This window comes from Phycodurus eques, chromosome 12 (assembly GCF_024500275.1).
Source record: "Phycodurus eques isolate BA_2022a chromosome 12, UOR_Pequ_1.1, whole genome shotgun sequence".
Lineage (NCBI taxonomy): Eukaryota > Metazoa > Chordata > Actinopteri > Syngnathiformes > Syngnathidae > Phycodurus > Phycodurus eques.
In genome coordinates this window covers 9,714,424-9,737,753 of record NC_084536.1, presented here as the reverse complement: position 1 = coordinate 9,737,753, position 23,330 = coordinate 9,714,424, and the positions used below count along the sequence as shown (strand labels likewise).

The following is a 23,330-nucleotide window of genomic DNA, read 5'->3' as shown; positions in this document are numbered from 1 at the left end:
TGCTTCCATGACAGTCCTCTCAAGGTATCGCTATGGCATATGCACAAATCGTATTTGTTTGGATTATTTGACAAATTGTCTACGTTTTTCCTCAAGTGTGAGAAATTTAGATTTAATGCTCTATTTTCGTAGATGGCGGATCTGCGGCGGACTGGCACAATTTGATTTTCATCCAAGCGGGAGGCTTGCTGCACATGTTTGCCAATTTGGCAGACAAACTGGGCGTTCTGGTGCAATGACACTGTGCTCTTTGACATGGTAGGAATTCCATCAAAATTTACACCTGCTGGGACCACGTCTAAATCCAGTGTAATAGGTAATTCATTTAATGCATTATTATTATTACTACTATTATTATTGGCGGCAGGGTGGACAACTGGTGAGCACATCTGCCTTACAGTACTAAGAACCGGGGTTCAAATCCCGGGCGCAACTGTGCGGAGTTTGCATGCTCTCCCCGTGCCTGCGTGGGTTTTCTCCGTTTACTCCGGTTTCTTCCCACATCCCAGAAACATATGTGGTAGGTTGATTAAAGTTCCGAAGAACATATACAGGCTGAACGGGAGGGAGCGAAGAACTGACCCTTGAGGGACCCCGTAGGTCATTGCCATTTGATGAGATTGAACACTTCCAATGGTTACAATAACGTTATTGTACATGTTAGTGAAGACTCTAAATTGCACATAGGTGTGAATGTGAGCGCGAATGGGTGTTTGTTTATGTGCGATTGGTGTTTGTTTGTGCGATTGGCTGGCGACCAGTTCAGGGTGTACCCCGCCTCTCGCCCAAAGATAGCTCAGATAGGCTCCAGCACGCCCACGACCCTCATGAGGATAAGCGGAACAGAAAATAGATGGATGGAGGGATTATTATTATTATCATCATTATTTTTATTATACTGAAATCAAATAATAATTAAATTATCCCACTGGCCGACATGGGTGAGGACACGAACAATTGGGGGTGGAGGTCATGTCAAAGCTTCTAGCGCGCCAAATTTAAAGGGAATGAGAGGAGTCGCTTTGATTGGAGAGAATTGAATTCGTTCGGGATCACGGCCATAGCAGCGCAGACGTCTGTCTTTTACGTGCGGTAGTCCACGAAATTACCACTGAAGGGTCTAACCCGCTTCTGGGGAATTACGCCACGCAGGATTTCCGCTAGTCAAGAAAATAGAGCAGTTAGTGTGACCGAAACTGGACTAAATTGTTTACATAAATCTTTGAAAATGTGTAGTTGGAGTCAGATTAAATCAGTCATTTGATTCTTGCTAATGCCTCTCAATGTAAACTACTACTTCGGAAAGTATAGACAAACCACAAAAGCTTGGATGAAATACTGTTCAATTCCAATAAAATGGCTGCTATAGCAGAATCTAGGCTAATTGCTTTTGGAAACTTTCATTGCCGTGTGCATGTCTGGCATGTCTGACCTAATACCAGTCCAATGTCCTTAAAGTTCACAGATTGGTGCTCTTATTTATTACCAATCACTACTAACCGTGGGAAGCTGACAGATTAATGTAATGAATATTGCTACATTCTTTTCTTTCGATACTCATTTTCAGTTCTGAGAAAACAGTCCAGCATTTGCATTGTTTATCCGAGCTGTAGCTTCATATCATATTTCTGAATAACAGCAGTACATCATCATTATCGTATTTTGCAGTATTTAGAATGTCTTTACCCCTCACTGGTCTGATGACAGACTTGCGAAGGTCTCCCAAGACATCATCTGCAGATTGTTGCAGACCTCGGGGAGCTCATATTCTTTGTCTCGACTGATTGTTTGGAACAACGAAACGCAACACTGAGGCAAGTGAGACAGACATGAATGTGTCGGTCAGGCTTGGGTCAAGAGGAGACTCTAAAAATGAGAGCTGTCATGTTACTTCACCAGATCTGATGATGGTAGCAGCCCTGACGGGCAATTTTTGGCATCATTATTTATTTTTAGATTTTTTTTTTTTTTGGTTTTTTGTTTTGTTTTGTTCAAATGTTAGTTTCCAACAAGCTTCGCTGGATACACTTGACACAGCTGACAAGAAGACACACTTGTCAGCACAGTTAATGGGCTGCTTTCTCGAGCAGTATCTCAAGAGAGGTTGCATCCTCACAGAGGCCACTTGTCAGGTAATTTCTACTTCAGGTTAGGAGATTAGGACCAGAGTCACATGGCAATTTTCATTGCCTCACACTCGTTGCTCCCCACAAGCTAACCCCCGGTCTTGATTTTTCTCAGCAGGCTACTAATTGCACTAAGTTGCGCAATTTGGTTCCTCATTTCTTGCAATTTGAGCTCGAGGTACGAGAGGTTGGGTTTGTATTTGTGCTGTACATTAGTTTGCAGTGCTCAATGCAAACTGGACTGAAGCAATATATTACATTACATTATGTTGTTAAGAAAGAGAGTTCTGCCAATTGTAGTACTGCTACAAAAATACAGTATGAGATCTGGAGTACAGCATGAGCTCCGCAGCAGCTGTGAAATTTCTCCAATTGTGACTGCTTTGCATCTCATTTTTATTATCTGCTAAACATATTTACATCAGAAAGAAGCCTATAAAATGCATTACTGAAGAATAAAAAAATATATATAAATATGGTCGTAAAATTACTGTTTTGACGATGTGGGTCTATTCTTAACTCTGCATGGGCACATTCAGGTTTGACTTTTTTCCATCTCTTTGCTTTTGCCAGCTGTTATTTATCACCTACTTCAGGGATGAAAAAGAGAATTACAAAGATTATGCTGGCAGAAACCTGTACTTAAACACAGAAACAGGAGGGGGAAAAAACACCAGACTAAATCAAACATTAAACATCTGAATGGTTGCGCAATTGCCTGTCTGGGCTTCTTTACAGTAAAAGTAAAAGCATGTTTTAGAGAATACACTGCTGATATTTTTTTCCCTCTATGAGAATAAAGAAGGCGGCACGATGGAGACTGGTTAGAGCGTCAGCCTCACAGTTCTGAGGATCCGGGTTCAATCCCCGGCCGGCTGTGTGGAGTTTGCATGTTCTCCCCGTACCTGCGTGGGTTTTCTCCGGGCACTCCGGTTTCCTCCCACATCCCAACAACATGCATGAATTGGAGACTCTAAATTGCCCGTGGATGTGAATGTGAGTGCGAATGGTTGTTTGTTTGTATGTACCCTGCAATTGGCTGGCAACCAGTTCAGGGTGTACCCCGCCTCCTGCCCGATGATAGCTGGGATAGGCTCCAGCACCCCCGTGACCCAAGTGAGGAGAAGCGGCTCAGAAAATGGATGGATGGATGAATGGAGAATAAAGAAGCATATTGAATGTTTTAAGAAGTGAATAAACTTACCAATAAGAAAATGCTAAAGATAAAACTGGTGAATGAAGAGAGTCTTTGGTCCTTAATATTGTCACAAAACAATATTTTGTGGTTCTTGAAAGATCAGTCAAAATGCTGTAAAACGGCTGGCAATATGGGGAACTCTGCTTTGAAAAGTAAATGTGTTAAGTGTCGTAGTGTTACAGCTGCTCAGTGTATACTGACTACTGGATGTAACACGCATGACAACAATTTTATGTGACTGCAAATTAGGATGATGGTGAACTCCTCAGGCAGCAAGGGAGGTGGCTGCCCTGCGAGTTGGGCCGAACGAATTTTGCCCGCCCTGTTGCCCACTGCGCTCTGCATGCACACTGTGTCTAGTCATGTTTCTTTGATGCTCTGGAATAGCTAATAATTAAGTGCTCATATTCCGTTCATATTTTGTACTTTATCGTGTAAAGTGCTCATAACAGACTTCGGTCATTCTTATGAGCCAAAACTGTGATCTGTTCTGCGTGACATTTTGGAGACAGAAACGCCGTTTTTCCATGTTGAACTACTGATAATTTGCATCTCTGGTTTCTATGCTATTGTTTTGTTTGTTTTTTGTATTGTTTTGTTGTGAATTACCGTAATTTCTCGTGTATAATGCACATTTCTTTCCCCCCCAAAAATGTCAAAAGTCAATAGTGCGCCTTATATATAGCTAAAGGGGAAAATGAAAAAAACTTTCACATTTTACAAATGTATGCCGCCATTTAGAGGTTATGAAAAAACTGTACACTTTCATTATAATTTGCCACCACCACCTCGCGGTTATGAGAGAAGTGTAGCATTTTTTTTTTTGAAAGCATATTAGATTAGCCATTGAACATAATTTTGGGGTGCTAATGTGAGTTTGCAACGGTATATGATAGCAATAAAAGGGATAATACCAACCTGAACAAAGCGGTGTTTGGAAACTGAAGCACGAATGTGTTGTTTTTGTTTTTTTTCCTAAAAGGTTTTCATTTTGGAGGTGGTGGGATTCTGGCCGACACCAACAATATAGAAAGTATGCGTAGATACTGCCACTTAATAGTATAGTAAATGTTTTGCAGTGAATTTGGTCTCCAGTTCTGTCAATCATGTCACACCAAGAAATGGCAGAGTATCAAGTTTGGCGATGAAAAAGGGGCATTCCCAGGGCAATTAGTTATTTACCGATTGCTCCAAAACAGACTGATATGATTGGAAATGAGTAACAGTTACATTTTCTTAAGCCAAAAAAAAAAACATAAAAAGAACATTCGTGAAATATAGGCCATCTGTTTGCTATAGGTCCTTTAAAATTATCATTTGTTAAGAGTGACTTTTTATTTGGGTAAAATACAAAAAAATGCTTGAAATGTTTGATATATTTCCCCCCAAGGAGCATTTCCTGTGCTATTTACTACTGTATATTTCCTATGACTGTAGGACAACCAAACCCCCCCCCCCCCCCCCCAACCTAACCAAACCACAGGAGACATAAAAACAACAGAGTTGATGGTGACTCAGAGTCGATACAGGGGGTGTCTAAAATAAATACTGAGCACCCTGAGACTAATTGGCATCTTTTAGAGGAATGGTCTGGCTATTATTTGATGACATAAGATAGATATTCAAAGGTTTTAGCAGGCTGCCTTTGATTTTCTAACTGCAAGTTAAAGTATTTCCAATAGCAAATGCTATTTACTATTGTGTATGACCTTTACTTGCTCATTGTATACCATTGATTGGCCTCCTCCTACAGTATGAGGTTTCATTTGCACTTAATTAGTTTCATATGCTACACCTGAAAGTCATTAGCACACTTCTATGAGCATACTGCCCCACTATGCACATGCTTGAGTTTTCTGGTCATTTTTATACAATATTTTTTATTGGAAGATACAAATCAGGCAGAACGTAGTCATCACTGGTCATTTCTATTTCAAGGTTAAATGTGTCTCAAGGGTGTTTAGCTTTCGTGCTTGTTATTGGAGTAGAAGAGACTAAATTGCCTCAAGGTGAGATGTTTTTGTTTTCTTTAGCAGGAATAGACATAAAATTATCAATGGGTTTGCCGAGTAATGATTTTAAAATGCTTACGGCAGAATATTAAATATTTTGTAGTTGTGACTCTGAGTCATCCGACAGTTTTTAAACATCGACATGAAGATAAGAACCCATATATGGCTCTGGTGGCAGAATAAAATTTTCTGAGTAAGTAAACCAATTGCACAAAGTTAGTTTAACAATAGCTGTATTTTTGGGCTGTCAATTATGCCACTTAATGACAACACTGCCAATTAGTGTTTCTAATTCCTGCTCGGGACTATAAGCTTCTAAACTAAACTGCATATAAAATGAAATCGTAAATCCAAGATGAGATTATTTTCCAATGGACCTAAACTGCTTCGTTCAAACATCCATCCATGCATCCATTTTCCATACCGCTTATCGTCACAAGGGTCACAGGCGTGCTGGCGCCTATCCCTGCTATCTTCAGAGGTGAGGCGGGGTACACCCTGAACTGGTCGCCAGCCAATCGCAGGGCACATACAAACAAACAACCATTCGCACTCACATTCACACCTACGGGCAATTTAGAGTCTTCAATTAACCTACCACACATGTTTTTGGGATGTGGGAGGAAACAAGAGTACCCGGAGAAAACCCACGCAGGCACGGGGAGAACATGTGAGGCCGGATTTGAACCCGGGTCCTCAAAACTGTGAGGCAGATGTGAGAATCAGTCGGCCACTGTGCCACCACTTGGTTTGAACAGCAATAGAAAAATAAAATCACCAGCAGGGACTGAGGCACTGACCTAAACGCCTTCACATTAAATTGCACAAACCAACAGTAACTAAATTTACAAAAAAAAAATTTCCCTACTGTCAAAACGTGAGCACGTCAACATGCTGATCAAATTGGCAGCTCAGAAGGTGCCAAAATGGTGGATACAAAGCAATAATACATTAGAAAACTCAATTATTATGAAAACATTTGATCGATCATATTCCACATTATCGAGCATAACAAAGCACTTAATGAACCAATAATAAATTAACCATGCCGATTACTGTGAACCGTGAACTGGCACAGCAAAGCATATGATCAAAACAATGGCTGCATGTTCTATTTAAAAGCTGTTGTAAAAATGAAGCGTCGTTGAAGTGACCTTATGTCTCCTAATTGCTTTCACCCTATTATCTCATATGACTCTTCACCCACGGCCCTTTCCTCCTGTGTCAAGTCTATCAGGACGGCGACTGCCCTCATGCCTTTCATTTGAATAATTGCCACTGACTCTTTTTAGTTCCACTCTTTGTGTTCACTCCTTCTCGGCTCATTTGTTCTGTGATTGTTGTTCTTCCCAGCATGTCTTTTCTGACTCCTTAATAAAAGAATTCCACAGTTCACGCCTGCTTTGTGCTGCTTCCCTGTATTTGACTCTACTTACACCTCAGCCATCTCCATAAATCAGAACAAATAGTAGCTTTATGATAACAAGGAATGACACAACAGATTGATTACACATCCAGTTGGTCCCCCAAATGTCCATTCGAAATGCTGGTCATGTCATCAATCCATCCAATATCTACACACGAACAAGGCAGAAAATGCTGAGTTGGGCTACACATAGGAGAGATTGCCAATCAATTACATTCCTTTTTCACATTCGTCGAGAAAATAACCTGTTTTACATACTGGTGGGTGGTTGGTGATTTCAATTTGGGGTTATTTCAAAACAAGGCTGATACTCAGAACTTTCACGTGTCCCCCTCATGTTTGGTGTTAAAATCATTGCAATTGTTTAGAAATTTCATTCGCTTTGATGAATTTTCATTTGAAATCAAGTTGTTGATTTGTCAAGTGGAGTTAGAATAGAATAAAGGGGAAAATAGTGAACAGAAATACAATCAAACTACCTCCATATGAACGACAAATCCATCGTATGCAAGTCAGTACAGTATACCATTGCAATTAAGCCTATTTTGTATGAAGTCTGTCAGGAACGTTCCAGGACTGGTATCACAAAAGATATATTTAAAATACAAATTACAGATTTTACCCTTGGAAGTAATCTTTCCCTACTCAGCTTTCTCTGCCACAGCTTCATAAATTCTTGGAAGAATTCTTTCTTCAGGACTTCAAACGGGTCCCCTTGATGACCTACTTGAGCTTGGGTACCTTACGGGTGCTCCAGCAAGGCGATCTTCTTCAGGGCCAGGAACTATCAGATGCTCAGGGCATCGTTGAGCAGGCATTGCCATTCAACATTTACCAGAATCTCTTTGGAGACAGTCCTGCTTGATTGTCTGGCCCCAGTTGAAGGGGGGAAATCTGTAGTTTGTAGTTTGGGTTTGATATGTATCCTTTGTGACATGAGTCCTGGAACCTTTCTGACACACCTTGCATATTATAACTTCTACTTTTATTATTCGTACTCTTTGTGGTTAACCATTGTCACTCTACCATACCTGTACATACTAATTCGGATGTCTGTAATCTAATTTTTTTATTTTATTATTTTTTTTTTTCACCTTTTCTCTGTCAACCGTAATCTTACCATCAAGAAAAGAGGCATGTTTTGGTACTTTTTTTGGCAAAAGTTCAATTCATGAATTAAACAGTTTGTGCATCTGGTGTGTGCAACTTGGCCACCAGGCGGACAGACAAACAAAGACGTTTTACTCAACTACTGTAAATGAAGCAGTAATCTGCAGTAATATTAGTTGTTTTTTTGCAGCAGATACAGAATATATGCCTGTGAGTATTGTTATATTGTCAGTCTTCATGTGTTGCTGCAGTTTGTGTTCAAATATTCCTTTGCTTATAGCATTATAACCCGCCACATAGATGCTATTTGTTAGCCCGTGTATAGCATTTCTCATTATGTGTTAGCATTAAGCTAGCGGACTAAAAGGCAAAGTTATGTGGTTGTTTTAAATTTACAACGTGGAATTCTCTTCTTCTTTAATTTGCTGGTTTTTAAAAATTCTGCTCAGAAGTCAAAGAAAAAATATCAGCTGAGCAACGACCCATATCTTGAAAAACATACAGTAAGTCGTGTCACTCATATCTAAAGGCACCACTGTAACCGCATCACAATTGTAGGAAAAGATGACCATGATGAGATGTCAAGTGGGCCATATTCTCCCGTTCGTGAGTAAATGTTCTTTTACAAATTCTTTCTTTTAAAAATCGAACAACACCCTCGTGCCATTGAGATGACTGCAGTTTCTGTGAGCAGTGCTTTCAGACAAAACACCATGCAGCTTGTTTGAAATGAAAATGTCTCTCGCAAGTGCATGAAATATATCTGCTGGCGCTGAATTAAGTCCGAATGAAGTCTTTGGCAAAATGCGCGCTCGGCAGGGAACACCCACACTTCAGGGTGACTCCATCCAGAGAGCATAAATGATGGGAAGGTGCGCAAATGGTACAGTCAGAATGGGCGCAGTCAGAAAAGCACGGAGCTGCGCACCTTTCCTGACTTAAGTGCATGGGGAGAATATGCCCTCATGTGAAAAGGATCCAGATAAAACTGTGACCTGTGTTCGAATAACAAAATATCTGTGAGGCAGTGGACGGATGACTACAACCTCCAAATTCCCACGGGTGTGATGCAATGAGAAAGGTAATGAACACTGAAACACCCAAGTCCGAGTCCTGAATTCAGACCCTTGTTGTTTTCTACTTGGCAACACTTGTTGAGAAACAACTGTCTCTTATCAGGAGCCAGCAGGTATCAGCAGATACCTGAGACAGTCAACACATTTGAGGCCCAAGTGCTTATAATCTCTCTCATCTCTTCTGGGAGTGGCGAGGTCCATCACACAACACTTGTGCACATTTACAAGCAGCCAGCAAGAAAAGCAGAATGAGGAAAAGACACGGAACGTGGCGGAATTGCTCTAATCTTATCAAAGGTGTCTACAAACAAACACGGCTGAACTTTGATTGGTGGGAGTGCGGTTAATGAGTCTCCCAATCCAATAATGCGTGAGAAGAGACAGTGTGGTTGAAAACAAAGATGATGAACCGCTCAGAAGCGTGTCAGGCAATCATTCTCAATCAGACTGATGCCAGCTGCTGCGTTTGTGTATGTTATCAAATTGGAACACAAAGTAACAACATAAGATTCAATCACAGCTGATGACAAGTGAACTGCCGACCTGCTGCAGGTATAGCATTACTTTCTTTTTAAATCTCGAACTTCCAATTTACGAACTGCTCCATGAAAGTGCATTAAATTATTCATCTTTCGCTCTCACAAATATTTTAGACCTAAAAAGCCTCTTAAAGTGCAAAGTCAGACCTAGCCATGTAATCCAAAACACCAACTCTGTAGTTATTTTTAGTCCGTCAAAATGCAAGGCACTGGACAGTAAACAAGGTGCACGGTTGTTGATTTTTGCACTGTGTAGTGCGAATGTTGCCAGCACTCTGCCTTGTTTTATCATCCATCTAAGTAGACTGGATTACAATTAGCTCTGGCAGGAATGGCAGCGGCTACACACACTGGGTGCAGGCTTTCATTTTAGAGGATCAGTGTGCCTGTGTGTGTGTGGCACATATATATACTCGGTCTGTGTGGGAAAACAGTTTTTGACAGTTGCTTCGTTCCAACATAATTGCACGTTTTATATTAATACAAGACAGCATACTAATATGTATGTTTGTTCTCTTTTTGAATGTTATCTATACATCGTGTGATTAAAGGTGGATTCGAAATGCAGATTTTTGTTTGAAAATGGTCTCTACTACATTTTCCTTTTTGAATCCAAATGAAAATAAGGGTAAAAGAAACAACTCAATTACTTGCTGTTTGCAATTGCAACACGCATCGTTTGTTCTTTAAGAGGGACACAGCGCAGCATCAACTGGCTTTAGGTTTGTCTGCTGAATGAATCTCGTTGGGGGATAGATGAATCCCTCCCTGTGTTTGCAAGTTTTCTGGGCCAAGATGAGCGAGATGGAGCCCTGTGAGCCCTTGGCCTGTGCCAGGTGGCAGCTGGGAGAGATAGTCCCCAGCTAGCCTTTAGACAGCGTCATTCGGTCCACTAACCAGTTCTACTCCGGGACTCAACACCTTCACCTCTGTCCCCAAAAGTTATGTCAAAGGCCGCAGGTCGTTGTTGACAGCTCGAGGTAAATGATTTCAGGTGTGTCCAACCAGTACACAAAAAGTAGTGCTGCAACTAGGGATGGAAATTGATAAGAATTTTGCGGTTCCGATTCCATTACCAAAACTGCTTGTCGATCCGATTCTCTCATCCATTTTCACTGTGTGAACTCAGAGGCGGTCCTGGACCGAATGGAGCCCTGTACGAGGGACATCGACTGTGTCCCTGTGGCCGATCGACAACAGAGAGGCGGAGCCCTGGGTGGCTGCCCTTATCGCATACTGTATATCAGAAACCGCCCCTGTGTGAAGGAATGAAATAATACAAACTAGTTTATTTTCTTGAACAAATTTTTTGTCTTCAACTTCGGACAGAAGCTTTAAGCGGCCTCATCAGGTGAATGGTGACAGCGCTGGTTCTTTTGTTGATAAGCGGAATTGCCAGGACGCAAACAAATGATTCCTAGGGATGGTATTAATGGGAAGCGTGAGAAAGAACCGGTTTTCGATTCCCAATGTACAAATTGTGCTATAAAAGTCAAGAGCAACATTATAAAATGAAATCAACAACTACAAACTATTTCATGTTGATCAGGTACTCAGAACATGCCAGCTCAAACTCAGAAAACATCTCTAATAGCACTCAGAGACTCCATTCTATAAATTAGCGCAGTTCAATTCAGGTCGGTACGGTACATAACTTTCCCATTGTTAAAGGTTTTGAAGACTCTTAATATTTAAGGCAGTCTGTTTTGTCACAACCCTCTTGTCGGGGTGCAAATGTTTTTTTGGGGAAGAACACAAAACCAAGCTTGGTTTGTTATTGCTACAAGAAGATTTCTTTATTACATACCACAGCTGATACAGCAAATACCATCCCACCTACACACTTGGTGGTGAAAAACAGACCAGTGTTTCAGCTACAAGGTTACAATTACAGTTGAAGAAGAAATGATGTGCTTTCGATGGGTTACTTTGGTCCATTGGTAATGTTTTACAGTGCAAATGGGAAATAAATGTGGACCATAACAAATTCTACGTTTTTTGTTTTTTTTTTGGGTGGGGGGTGTAATTTTGATGGAAACTTAACAATGGCTAACCACACAACAAAAACACTTCCATGACCTCCCTCGCGTAGAAATGTGTGCTGTTTTTATAACACACCTATTCAACATTTAATTTAATACCTCGTAAAAAACCCACAACATTATTTTCAGTTTCACGCTGGCAAGTGTGACGCTTGAGTGCAGCACAACAGCTTCTTGAAAAAGATGCAGGTCAGCCAGCCGCATGTCCACTCTCCACATCATCAATCACAAGAAATCTGTCCTTTTTTCCAAGGAAAGACAAGCGGTGGCAGAGATAAAAGGTAAAGTGTAATTTTAAATGATAAAACAACAAAGTTAATTCTCCAGGCGCCTATATGGATGAATCACTACTCCGTTAAAATAAAAAATAGAAAATAAAATAAATACCATGGCAGCACAACCCGTGCTATTGTTTTGGCATAAACCTGAGGTACATGACATGACGAACATGACATATTGCGGCCAAAAATGCTCAATAAATATGCAGTGGTGTTTTCGATTGGCGGGTTCTGACACCATGACATGTGTCAGAGCATGGTGAGAGCACACAATAATGCGGGGGCTTGCCCTCGGGGTGTTGCCCTTCACCCTTTTCAAACTGACTGATTGACAGACATTTGAACCCATGCACATTTTATATTCTCTTCACGCAGCTGTTGGAAGATGTTTGTTTTAGTCAAACTACATTTTTCAAAGTTGGCCTCATGGCGGGGGCCATCTGTACTCCCAGAGTCGAAAAACACCTCGATGGTCAAAGCATCTGGGAACTTTGACGTTCATAAAAATAATTTACATTTTCCTGAATGGAATAAATCATTGTATAGGCCGCCTGCCCCCCCTCAAAAATAAAAAATACCTGTACAACCTTTCAACAAGAACCCTGCATACTAATTGTAACCTTTACAGTGGAGCTGAGTCGTGCAAATGCTCACAACACAACTCCTTTTATTAGTTCATCTGTGTTTAAGCAGCTGGTGCTGCGCATGTGCCCAGGTTTTCCCCTTTTCCTAAAACACATGACGTCACCCTTCCTTTTCATTTTACGATGCATTGCACCATATCCGTCATGCAATAATGACCTCAATCTCACCCAACTCATTTTATTTTACCGCTGCCCCTTTGAGACCTATTCTCATTAGAATATGAATCTGGCAATAAAGTAGTTGGGCTTTCTTCCATTAATAATTTATATACTGTTTTTTTCTTCTAATTTCTATAGCTGGTCTTTCATTATACGACCAAGCCACTCTCTTGGAATTAACTCCAGTCATACCATTCTTCTCAGCAGGAAACTTATTGATTCATTAATCACATTTTCAATGAAGTATCACTTGAGGGAAAAAAATCTAACATAAACCCTTTGGCGCATACAACGAGTCGTCCGAGTACGTCATCACATCAGATCATTAGATATGAAAATGTAACCCCCCCTCCTTCAATTGCTAATCAACATCATGTGTCACTTTCCAGCCAATGGCGTTCATAAAACGAGTCAATCTATTGCCTATTTGATTGTAAGAAATTAGATCTGTGCTGTGATATTAAATGGGACAATATCAAAGTCCAATGAGTTCTCTCAGCAACTTTTCAAGCGGAAGGAGAGGAGCAGTGTCCGTAAGAGTGAGGTGAGGGGTTGTCGGCTGGTCCACTGCACACCCCTGCACCTTGGGGCCATACATCACCTCTGGCCTGAGATTAATGTATAAACTCAGCGACAGCAACACTTAGCTGACATCAATGAATGGATCCGTCAGCTGTTTTAATGTCTCTTCATAGCATGCGCAAGACTGAACGAAGTGCACAAATGCTGACTAAGCTCTTACCTCAGACAACCTCCGAAAACCAGTAAGGGACACTAAAATGTCAAATGTGCTTTTCGGGGAAAAGACTTTAAACACTGAGGTTTGCCTCAAATGCTTCATTTGCTCATTTACATTTTCCATGTTAGCAGCTGTCAGACCTTTTCCGACGACTCGTCTGTTTTTTCCAGCCAAAAACAAGCACCAGAGTGAAGCACCAGTTAAAGAGCACCTGAGGCAGTGCCCACTGGATGTGCACGACGCAAATGCCAATAACGATCGCAGTGGATGGTTTTCCCCTCTGACTACTGATCACGGTGCTGACTCATGTTTTTACATCACCTCTCTTTCCTTTCATGCAGACCTCCTCTGCGCTTTCTATTTACTCTCCACTAACTGGAATCCACATGTGGTTTCTCCAAGCACCAGGCAAAGAAAGTAATGGGGTGGCCCTTCCGCCCAGAGGAACACCAATTGCTGAAGTAGACACCAACGGTTAGAACAGGATGTGGACTGAAACGCGAGCCACATTGGCACATGCGGACTGCGTTTGTGTTAATGCCTCCCAGAGAAATAGGTAAACAGCATATGAAAAAGAAGTCCAGCCTTTAAAGGTCAACAAAACACAGGAGTGCTCCAATGAAAGCAGCACTCCAATTTTCATATAAGATCCATCTTGGAGCCGGCACGGTGGACGAGTGGTTGGAACATCTTCCTCACAGTTCTGAGGATCGGGGTTCAGTTCCCGGCCCCGCCCGTGTGAAGTTGGCATGTTCTCCCCGTGCCTGGGTGGGTCATCTCCGGGCACTCCGGTTTCCTCCCACATCCCAAAAACATGCGTGGTAGTTTGATTGAAGACTCTAAATTGCCCGTAGGTGTGAATGTGAGTGCGAATGGTTGGTTGTTTTTTATGTGTCCTGCGCTTGGCTGGCGACCGGTTCAGGGTGTGTCCCGTCTCCCGCCTGAAGATAGCTGGGATAGGCTCCAGCAGCCTGCGACCCTAGTGAGGATAAGCGATAAAGAAAATGGATGGATGGATGGATGGATGGATGGATGGATCCATCTTGGAGAAGGTTGACGTTCTCAAAACTACCTCTGCACAATGTACAATCAGTGGTGCTTTCTGGCATGTTCATTATGTGCGGCCTCACAGGGCTCCAGAAAATAAAAAAATAAAGCAATTGCTATGTGAAATGGGTTTCTATTGTGTGATGCACGACATGTTAATCATTGGCCTTTGTATGGGGAATTTGTGCCCCCCTTTTGGAGAGGCCCCCTGCAACCCAAGTGAGGAGAAGCGGCTCAGAAAATGGATGGATGGATGGATGGAGAGGCCCTCTATGGAAGAGATGCTGATGTTAATAAAAACCCACTTGAGGTCAACTATGTCCCTGGAAGGTTCAACTGGCCCAGCTGCACACGCATCAACCACACACTTGGGGAGCAGATATCATACAAGGCGTTCACAGACGATTTTGCGTCACGGAAGGCCAGAAGAAGGCAATACTTTTAAAATAATTTAACAATCTAATCCTTAACAGAAAAGCACACTGGGGGACAAAGCCATAAATACTATAACAATAACAATTTAACAATAAAATTTTTGTCTACATTTGTGCAATGGAAGATTTGTGTTTTTGAATTCTCTGTTCTCTTAATTCTAATTATGCTTTGCTGATAATTCCATATATTTTTAATAAAAATATATATCCCACTGAAGTGTTTTTTCATCTTTATATTTAGGCTATACAGCTGAAACCAAAGTTTGTACATAACCTTGGTTATATTCATTTATTTCCCAATTGCAATTTAATGAAGAATTGCTGCTTTGATTTTTGATTTGAACCCGGGTCCTCAGAACTGTGAGGCAGATGTGCTAACCAGTCGTCCACCGTGCCGCCCCTCGTTAAATAAATAATTAAAATACAGAATGAAATCGCTGCCAATGCCGGGCAAGAGGCGGTTACACTGGTCGCCAGGCAACTGCACTGAGACTTAACATGTGGTATGGTTTGGAGTCAGTAGAATGACCAGAAGACAGAGTAGGATGTAGTAGAAATGAAGATGATGAGATTCTTTTTGAGAGTGACGAGCAGAAGCGGCGCAACCAAGGCAACATTGGGGGCATGGCGCTCCTCATTGCACTGAACTGTAATGACTTCTACATTGGAGAGCCCAAGCAGCCGCTGCACAGACAAATGGCACAGCATCGAAGGGAGGCTTCATCAGGTCCTGAATCAGCGTTCATTTCTATCTCGAAAAGAAGACACATTGCTTCAAGGACAACAAAATCCAAATTCTGGATAGGTGTCGTCTGTAAAGAGAGGAGGAGGTTTGAGGCATCACCTATCGTCTGACTATAACAATGTCCTGACATCTCTCCACCAAAGATTGCCTAATTAAATGAGAAAGGAGGCCCCAATGACGGTTTTGCCACAAGATGAGTGAATGACTGATTTGAATGCAGGAAGGTCATATCACTTAACACACTGGGCAACAACAACAACACCCTGTTGTTGACCAGCGCCAGGGAACACACCATGACTCGATGACTGACAGTCTACATAGACAATGATGTAGGGCTGTACAATGATCAAATTTTAATTGTGATCGTGATTTTGGCTGCCACAATTAAATGAGCCTGATCGTCGGCAATTTCTTACATTTAAAATGCGGGCACTGCTGCATATAAAAAGTCCTTCATTTGGAGCAGTGCCCACAACCTAGTCAGCCAGCCATCAGGAGGCTAATGCATGGCTTCATTGCGCTGCGGGGCTAACTTCAAAATAAAAGCCTCAAACGGCATTGATGTCCAATGTAGTATTATATGAAGCTTTTATTTTGAAGTTGGCCCTCTCAGCACGTTGGCGGACAGGCGGCGTGTCATGGTAAGAAAATATTAACAATCGTTGTAGAGGCTGCCTTGACTTCTACTTTTCGGCTGGCCTGACTACAATCAAAAAAAGCCGGGAGTAAATCGAGAGGGAAATCACAACTGTCGAGTTCTTTGCAGTTTGTGACCGTGCACGACCGACCGTCCTTGACAATTCACTATATTGAGTACAGGGATTTTCAAAGGAAAAGTCGGTGCTTACTGCCAAAATGTTATTTCGTTTTATTCATAAACTGTATTTGCTTCCGTCAAGTTCCAATTTGTGTTTGCACTTTATAATAAACTGTACACGATCAGGATTTTTAGGGCCGATCAGCAAGTTTAAAAAAATGATAACCGATCCGATCAAAAGATGGAGCAATGTATCTATTTACATGACTTGTTAATTTTATTGTATATACTTGTGTACTGTATACTGGTTATCATAAAGTATTCTCGAGCATTTTAGACAAAAGTTAAAACATCAATGACCTCTAGGGGGCATTCAAGGATTGGCCACTGACAAGTTTAGGTCAAATCAACATTACAACATCAACATAACAGTAATAATGCGTGCTAACTTACTGTAGATAAATTACTTTATTGCAATTAAATTACTTTAACAAATACTGTTAATGACATACTTACTCTAACTTTCTCACTGTCCCAGCTATATGGACGGGTGTGGTCCAGATTTTGCGTCCTTTAGGCTTTTCCTTTGTTTTATATATATATATATATATATATATATATATATATATATATATATCCATCCATCCATTTTCTGAGCCGCTTCTCCTCACTAGGGTCACAGGCGTGCTGGAGCCTATCCCAGCTGTCATCGGGCAGGAGGCGGGGTACGCCCTGAACTGGTTGCCAGCCAATCGCAGGGCACATACAAACAAACAACCAGTCGCACTCACAGTCACACCTACGGGCAATTTAGAGTCTCCAATTAATGCATGTTTTTGGGATGTAGGAGGAAACCGGAGTGCCCGGAGAAAACCCATGCAGGCAAGGGGAGAACATGCAAACTCCACACAGGCGGGGCCGGGAATTGAACCCGGGTCCTCAGAACTGTGAGGCTGACGCTCTAACCAGTCCTCCACCGTGCCGCCATATATATTATTTTTTTTTTCCACGATGCGTTGCTTGAACCCAGCATGCTCCTCCTCGTGTACATTCTTCAGGTGCCCGATCAAATTTGTTGTGTTGAAGCATTAAAATGAGATTCCCCACGACGTACTTCAGTTGTGCACAGACTGCAAATAACTTATGTGTTTGTCTGAGACATCGCAAAATAGTCCCACATCGACGACGTTTTTTTTCGCTAACGAGATTGAAAAAAACTTTATTGGCCGTCAGATAGTTACAGTACTACACAACAAGACACAGCTGGAAGTGCCTCTGAGCACAAGCTGGAAGTGCCTCTGAGCACTGAGTCCCCTCACTCCAAAAGTTGTTCTGCCGCCTCTGGTCACGAGGATCAGGAATGAGCTCATCAGAGGGACAGCACAGATTGGAGGCTTTGCAGACCGAGGCACAAAGGCCAGACTGAGATGCTGGAGAGGGAGCCGTCAAGTCGGAGGCCAAGAGAAAGACCAAAGAGGAGATTTATGGATGTGATTAGGAAAGAGATGCCGATAGATGGAGTTAGAGCAGAAGAGCCGAGATGGAAGTGGATGATTCACTGATGTAACCCCTGAATAGGGTTAAGCCCAAAGGATCGGAAGCACTGACCAACTGTCAACCTTGTTACAAAACAAAGATTGAATAAAAAATTCATCTAGTTAGATAACCTTCAGACTGCTTGTTTCTTTTTGTTTGTTTGTTTTGTCCTGTTTGGCTGTTAGGTCATGCAGAATGGAAGATCTGTATCTGTATATATTTACTGTGTCACAGTCGTGTTTTCAAGCTTCCGCTGTGGTTTCTTAGTATTATAATTGAAGTTTTTTGATAATCAGAGTCGAACAGAACAAGGTTTCTAGAGGGGAGAGAGAAACGAAGACAAAAGACAAAGCACTAATTGTAAACAGGATGAGAAAAGTCATTATATTATCTACAACAATGAAACAAATATGAGTGTTGCATGGGGCTGTCGTGCTACACCCTGTGAGGGAAGGACAGGACAAGCTAGAACAGGACAAGGACAGGAGAAGAAGCATGCAGGACAAGGGTCGTGAACCCGGCTGTACAACTGAAGTGTGGTGGGCTTGACTATGTAAATTATAAAAGTCTATAGGACGAGAGTATGAGTGAGGGGATACAGAAACAATTTGCATATTCATGAGTTATTTGTCGCAATAAGTGAGACGCCCCACACCCAGTGAAAGAGTCCCAAGGGTGTGTGTCTGCGGACACATGCAAGTGAATTGACACCGTTTTACATGCGTGAAGACTGACAGAAGTGTCCTATAATTGCTGTGCCCGCACCGCGGAGGCTGATGACCCCACCCAATCAATCGAGGGGCGGGATTGGGCCCAGGGGTCCACCCGAGAACAGCCCGGTGGACGGGACACGTCCCACACCGAGGGACCTAGGGGGTGGCCGCAGAGACCCAATGCCAGCCCCCCAACCAGATCCCAACTCCATGCATGTGTCCTCTCACCATGCAAACTGATCTAAAATGTGTGGGAAAAGAAAAATAAATAAATAGAATAATAATAAAACAACAACAACAACCTCGACAACAAAGAATACAACATTCAAAAGTTTACTTTCACACTTACGACGATAGTCTTGTTATTGTCAATGGGCACCCTACCCAGGTAAAGGAATCAAGAGTCTAGATTTAGCATGTTGAAGAAATGTTACCAGCTATTTACGTAAATATGTAATTGATTTTTTCGTTCTGCTGATATTTTTTCTAACGTAATATATTCTATGATGAGATTTAGCCACTGATTGATGTTAATAGCTTGTTTCTAAACAATGGATATACTGTAAAAGGTCTATATACCGCTGTTCAGATGCCAGATTTTTGCAATAGGAAAAAAAATGAGGCCAAGGATATGGCATAATTTCAAAACTGTTTTCATCTATAACCTGTGCAATTCAATTTTGTTTAACGATACAGGAGGGGAATTAAAAATAATCAACTGAGATAAAGTGGCACAAGTGTCCACACCCTAATATAAAACGGGCTGTGGCTGTGCTCAGAATTAATCGATGTTCAGTGTGAGTCAGCACATACCAGCCGCCATTTAAAGTGTCTCTGATTAACTCGAAATACATTTAAGCTGTTCTAGTTGGCTTTTCCTGACATGTTTTCCGCTTTCTATCAGAACCCTGAAGATTCTCACACTGACTGCTATTTGGACCTGTTCATAAATACTTCTACCTTGACTAAGTTCCAGGTGAAGGAAACCAACCCCAAAGCATGATACTGCCACCACCATGCTTCATTGCAAGTATGAGGTTCTTTTAGTGATTAACTGTGTTCTTTTTCTGCCAAACATACCTTTTGGAATTATGGCCAAAAAGCTCAACCTTAGTCATCTTGGTAGTTTATAAAATATCAAAATAACAATTCATTCTACCTCGTGCTACTGGTTTGACACATCTTGAATTCAACATAATTCCTACTGTGCTTACTTTACTGCATGTCATATTGTACTGTAGTTCATTATGCCACAACATAATCACTTGTGCAGAGGATATACTGTATTCCGTTGATTTAAAAAAACAACAACAACAACAACAAAAATATATATATATATACTAATGTCAGGTGTCCTATGTTTGTAAGGACAATTTCAAAGACTGGATTAATCTAAAGTAGTAGGAATGAAAAACGAATAAATTCTTCATTATTGGCTGCATGCAGACACGCACTTACTGTACATTGACCTCTGTGATATCATCTACCCAAATTAGCTGCAGAAGGAAGACTTCACAACATCAGTGCACGTGTCCTCCACTAATATTGGATCATCCTTTCAATGGAGTATGCATTTCAAACAACTTTGAGCTGGTTTTTACTGGATGATTTCTATAGTTGATTTCATTCATAGCCAAGCATTTTAAATAGACACGACAATTCCATGAATGAGTCTTCGCAATGCTCCAAATTGCACACAGCAGAAACCACAAGATCACCACTTGGCATTCAACGTAACAATGCTTCTACCACAAAGCAAATTAATATCAGACTAATTAGCCTGACAAGCAGCTTTGGTGTTGCAAGCCGTTATCATTACGGTCCATTTAGACACCACTCAGAAAGCTCACATTTATCCTCCGTGCATGTGCAGAGGAGCAAGACGGCACAGAGGCTTCGTTTGTTCGAGGGTACAAAGACACTAAAAAACTGAGTGTACTTGGAGATCTGAGTGCGAGGGAGCTGGGGATGTTTTGAAAATACAGTACGGTATCTGTGTAAAACCATTTGCATTTACATATTGGTGTGCCGGCACAGAGGAAACAACTGGATGGCATGTAATTCTTCACTTTGATTCTGGCTACACTAATAAATCTCAACACTCCAGTGCTGACAAATAAAAATAAGGGGGGGGGGGGGGGGGGGGGGAGAATAACAAAAACAGCAGCGTTTTGTGAAATTTCAGAGAGGTGCTCTTATTTCCCTTCTCAAAGCCATGAGGGCATCCTCGGGGAGGAGAAGAAGGTTCGTGTTTTCATTTCATGCACAGTAAGCGAGGTAAACAGTATTTTTATGTTATTTCCTTTACCCTCATGTGATTGCCCGGAAAATCATACACACACACCCGAAAAAAAAAAAAAAAAAAAATCTATTTTTTTATTACCCCAGGCTTAAAGGGGAATTTGGGACAGCCATAAATAGTCTTGACATTGCTAGAAAAAAGAAAATGTAGGAGAAATGTGACCTCCAGCTAAAGGGCAACAAAGGTCATAACATCATTAAATCCACCAGACAAAGTTATGTTTTCAAGATGATGACTTTCTTTCTTTGTTTGTTTGGGGCAACTTTCTGGCTATATTTTTTGTACATGCAAAAGTATTATTTAAATCTTGGTGAACATAGTGATGATGTCATTAAAAAAAATTTGTTGGATTTGTGTTTCATATGGATTTCCATTTCCATTTGAAATCCAATTGAATATGATCACAAACATACTGGATGTCATGCAGCTGTCCAACAAAAGGATGCAACGTGCGGGTCTTTTGCCGTTAAATGATCCCCGACGTTATCCCTGATTTTCCGTATTGTTTTTGCCTCTTTTTATAACATGACCTTTGACTTGTTGGAGTCAAATTCAAAATACTCACAAATGTTGATTCCTTTGACTAAGGTCTGTGCTCTTGGAGTGCCAAGCTGAACTGTAAGAATTTTTAATGACCTGTCAACGTCAGTAGAATTCAATGGCCATGTAATTTAAATATATTTAAAGTATGAACAGATAATCATTGGCAAATGTTTTTTTTTTTTTTTTTTTTTTAAATGGAAGTGGGCTGTCTTTTTCCTTCTTTGGCAATCTATCCTACAGTCCTAAATCAAAATCAGGATTTAACGTGTTTCTATTTTGCATCTGAACCTTTTGACGATCCAAGAGGCGAATTTTTGAGTTTGATATTATTTAGTTCTTAAGGCGATTTAAATACTGATGCCACATATTTAAGGCTTGATGAATTCATTGTCCATGCAATTCACATTTCAAGTGTAAGCACATACTGTGGAAATGTTTAAGTTTTACGTGAACTGGGTTGTCTTCTACTTTCTTTGGTCATCGTTCCTATGAGACCTAATGTAATTAATTCACTGCATTAAATCGGAACGTCCACGATGCCATTTTTCCGAATTTGAATACGTTTGCCTCTTTTCTTTTGGAACTGGATTGTATAAACCTTACCACGATTCAAATACTGACGTCACAGATATTGAATGCATGATGAATGTCCATGCTTTTGGAGTGCTCTTCATGAGCTACTTAATCACTTTTATAGTTTATTCGCATATAATTCAATGACCAAATATCCTAGATATTAGTCATTTGTACACAATTCATAATGTGCCGATGTTTGCTTTACATGAACTGGGCTGTCATTTTTTTTCTTCTTCTTCTTTGGCCATCTATCCTGTGAAACCCAATTAATTCTCTGCATCACATCATGTACAGACACGTCAATCAAAATCAAGATGCGACGTTTGGTTCTTTTTATATGTTGTACCTGAGGCCATCCTTGATTTTGATTACATTGTTTTAATACTTACTGGATAATAACATCTTTTAGTTCAAGAGATTCCAATTTCATTAACCTTTAGGTGCTCTTAGACACAGTTTTTCTTTTTCTTTTTTTTTTTCCTTACTTCAACTTTGTTCCCAATAAAATCCAATCTAATTCAAAGCATCAACCGAACCGGGCTGACTTTCTTCCCCAATGCAATTCATTATCTGCATTACAGACAATTGCACAGAGGAGGCATCAATTTCGTTGTTGTACACATTGTGCATTCCCACATCATCTGCGTGCAGGTCCCACAGTGGAGATTAATAGTTAAACCTCCAAGAGAGACAAACACAACCCTGGGGGAGACGTACGTTCACCTGCTGCACTGTGTGATAGCGCACGCACGCAATTAACGTGATTAACCCCCCCCCCCGTACCCCAGTAAATGTATTACTATACGGCTATTATTCGGCTCGTCGGGTGGCTGTGGTGACGCACAGCGACATGCCGGTGAGTGACAAAAGAAAAGAAGTGAGTGTCCAACTCTTTGCTCATCACAGTTGTTGTGTGCTTCACAAAAGGTTGTCCCTTACCTTTCCGCTCGTCCGAGACTGCCGACGGCTGGGTGCACGGAAATAATCCCGAGAAAAGGGCTAAGAAGGTGAGGAGAAAAAACTCGGACATGTTTTCGGAGAGCCGCGGCGCGTCTCCCCGGTCCCGGTGCTCGCTCCTGGCCCAGGTCCAGTCCCCCCACCCTCGCCCCCCACCCCCACCCTCCCTCCTCTCCGTGCTCCTCCACCACGCGGTTGTCAAGCAAGCGCCGTTATTCGGAGACGTCCAGCGGAACCGGTGCAGCGCGCCCTCCCCTCTCCCCGACACATGCACACGGCGCCTCTGTGCGTGCGGCCGATGATGGGAGCAGGCAGCACGGAGGAGCACAGAGGCAGCAGGAGCGCAGCGCTGGGACCAGGAGCGGGAGCAG

At 41.6% G+C, this 23,330-nt stretch overlaps 1 protein-coding gene across 8 annotated transcripts in view; it reads right to left on the bottom strand.

Moving 5' to 3' along the window:
* The window catches only part of lrp1bb (low density lipoprotein receptor-related protein 1Bb), a 341,490-nt gene extending 318,407 nt beyond the window's left edge, over positions 1-23,083 (bottom strand). For all 8 annotated transcript variants that reach the window (XM_061691330.1, XM_061691337.1, XM_061691332.1 and 5 more), the window contains exon 1: positions 22,942-23,083. In XM_061691330.1, coding sequence (XP_061547314.1) covers positions 22,942-23,032 — 91 coding nt within the window. In that variant the 5' untranslated portion in view covers positions 23,033-23,083. The remainder of the gene's footprint in view (positions 1-22,941) is intronic.
* Positions 23,084-23,330: the final 247 nt, after the last annotated feature.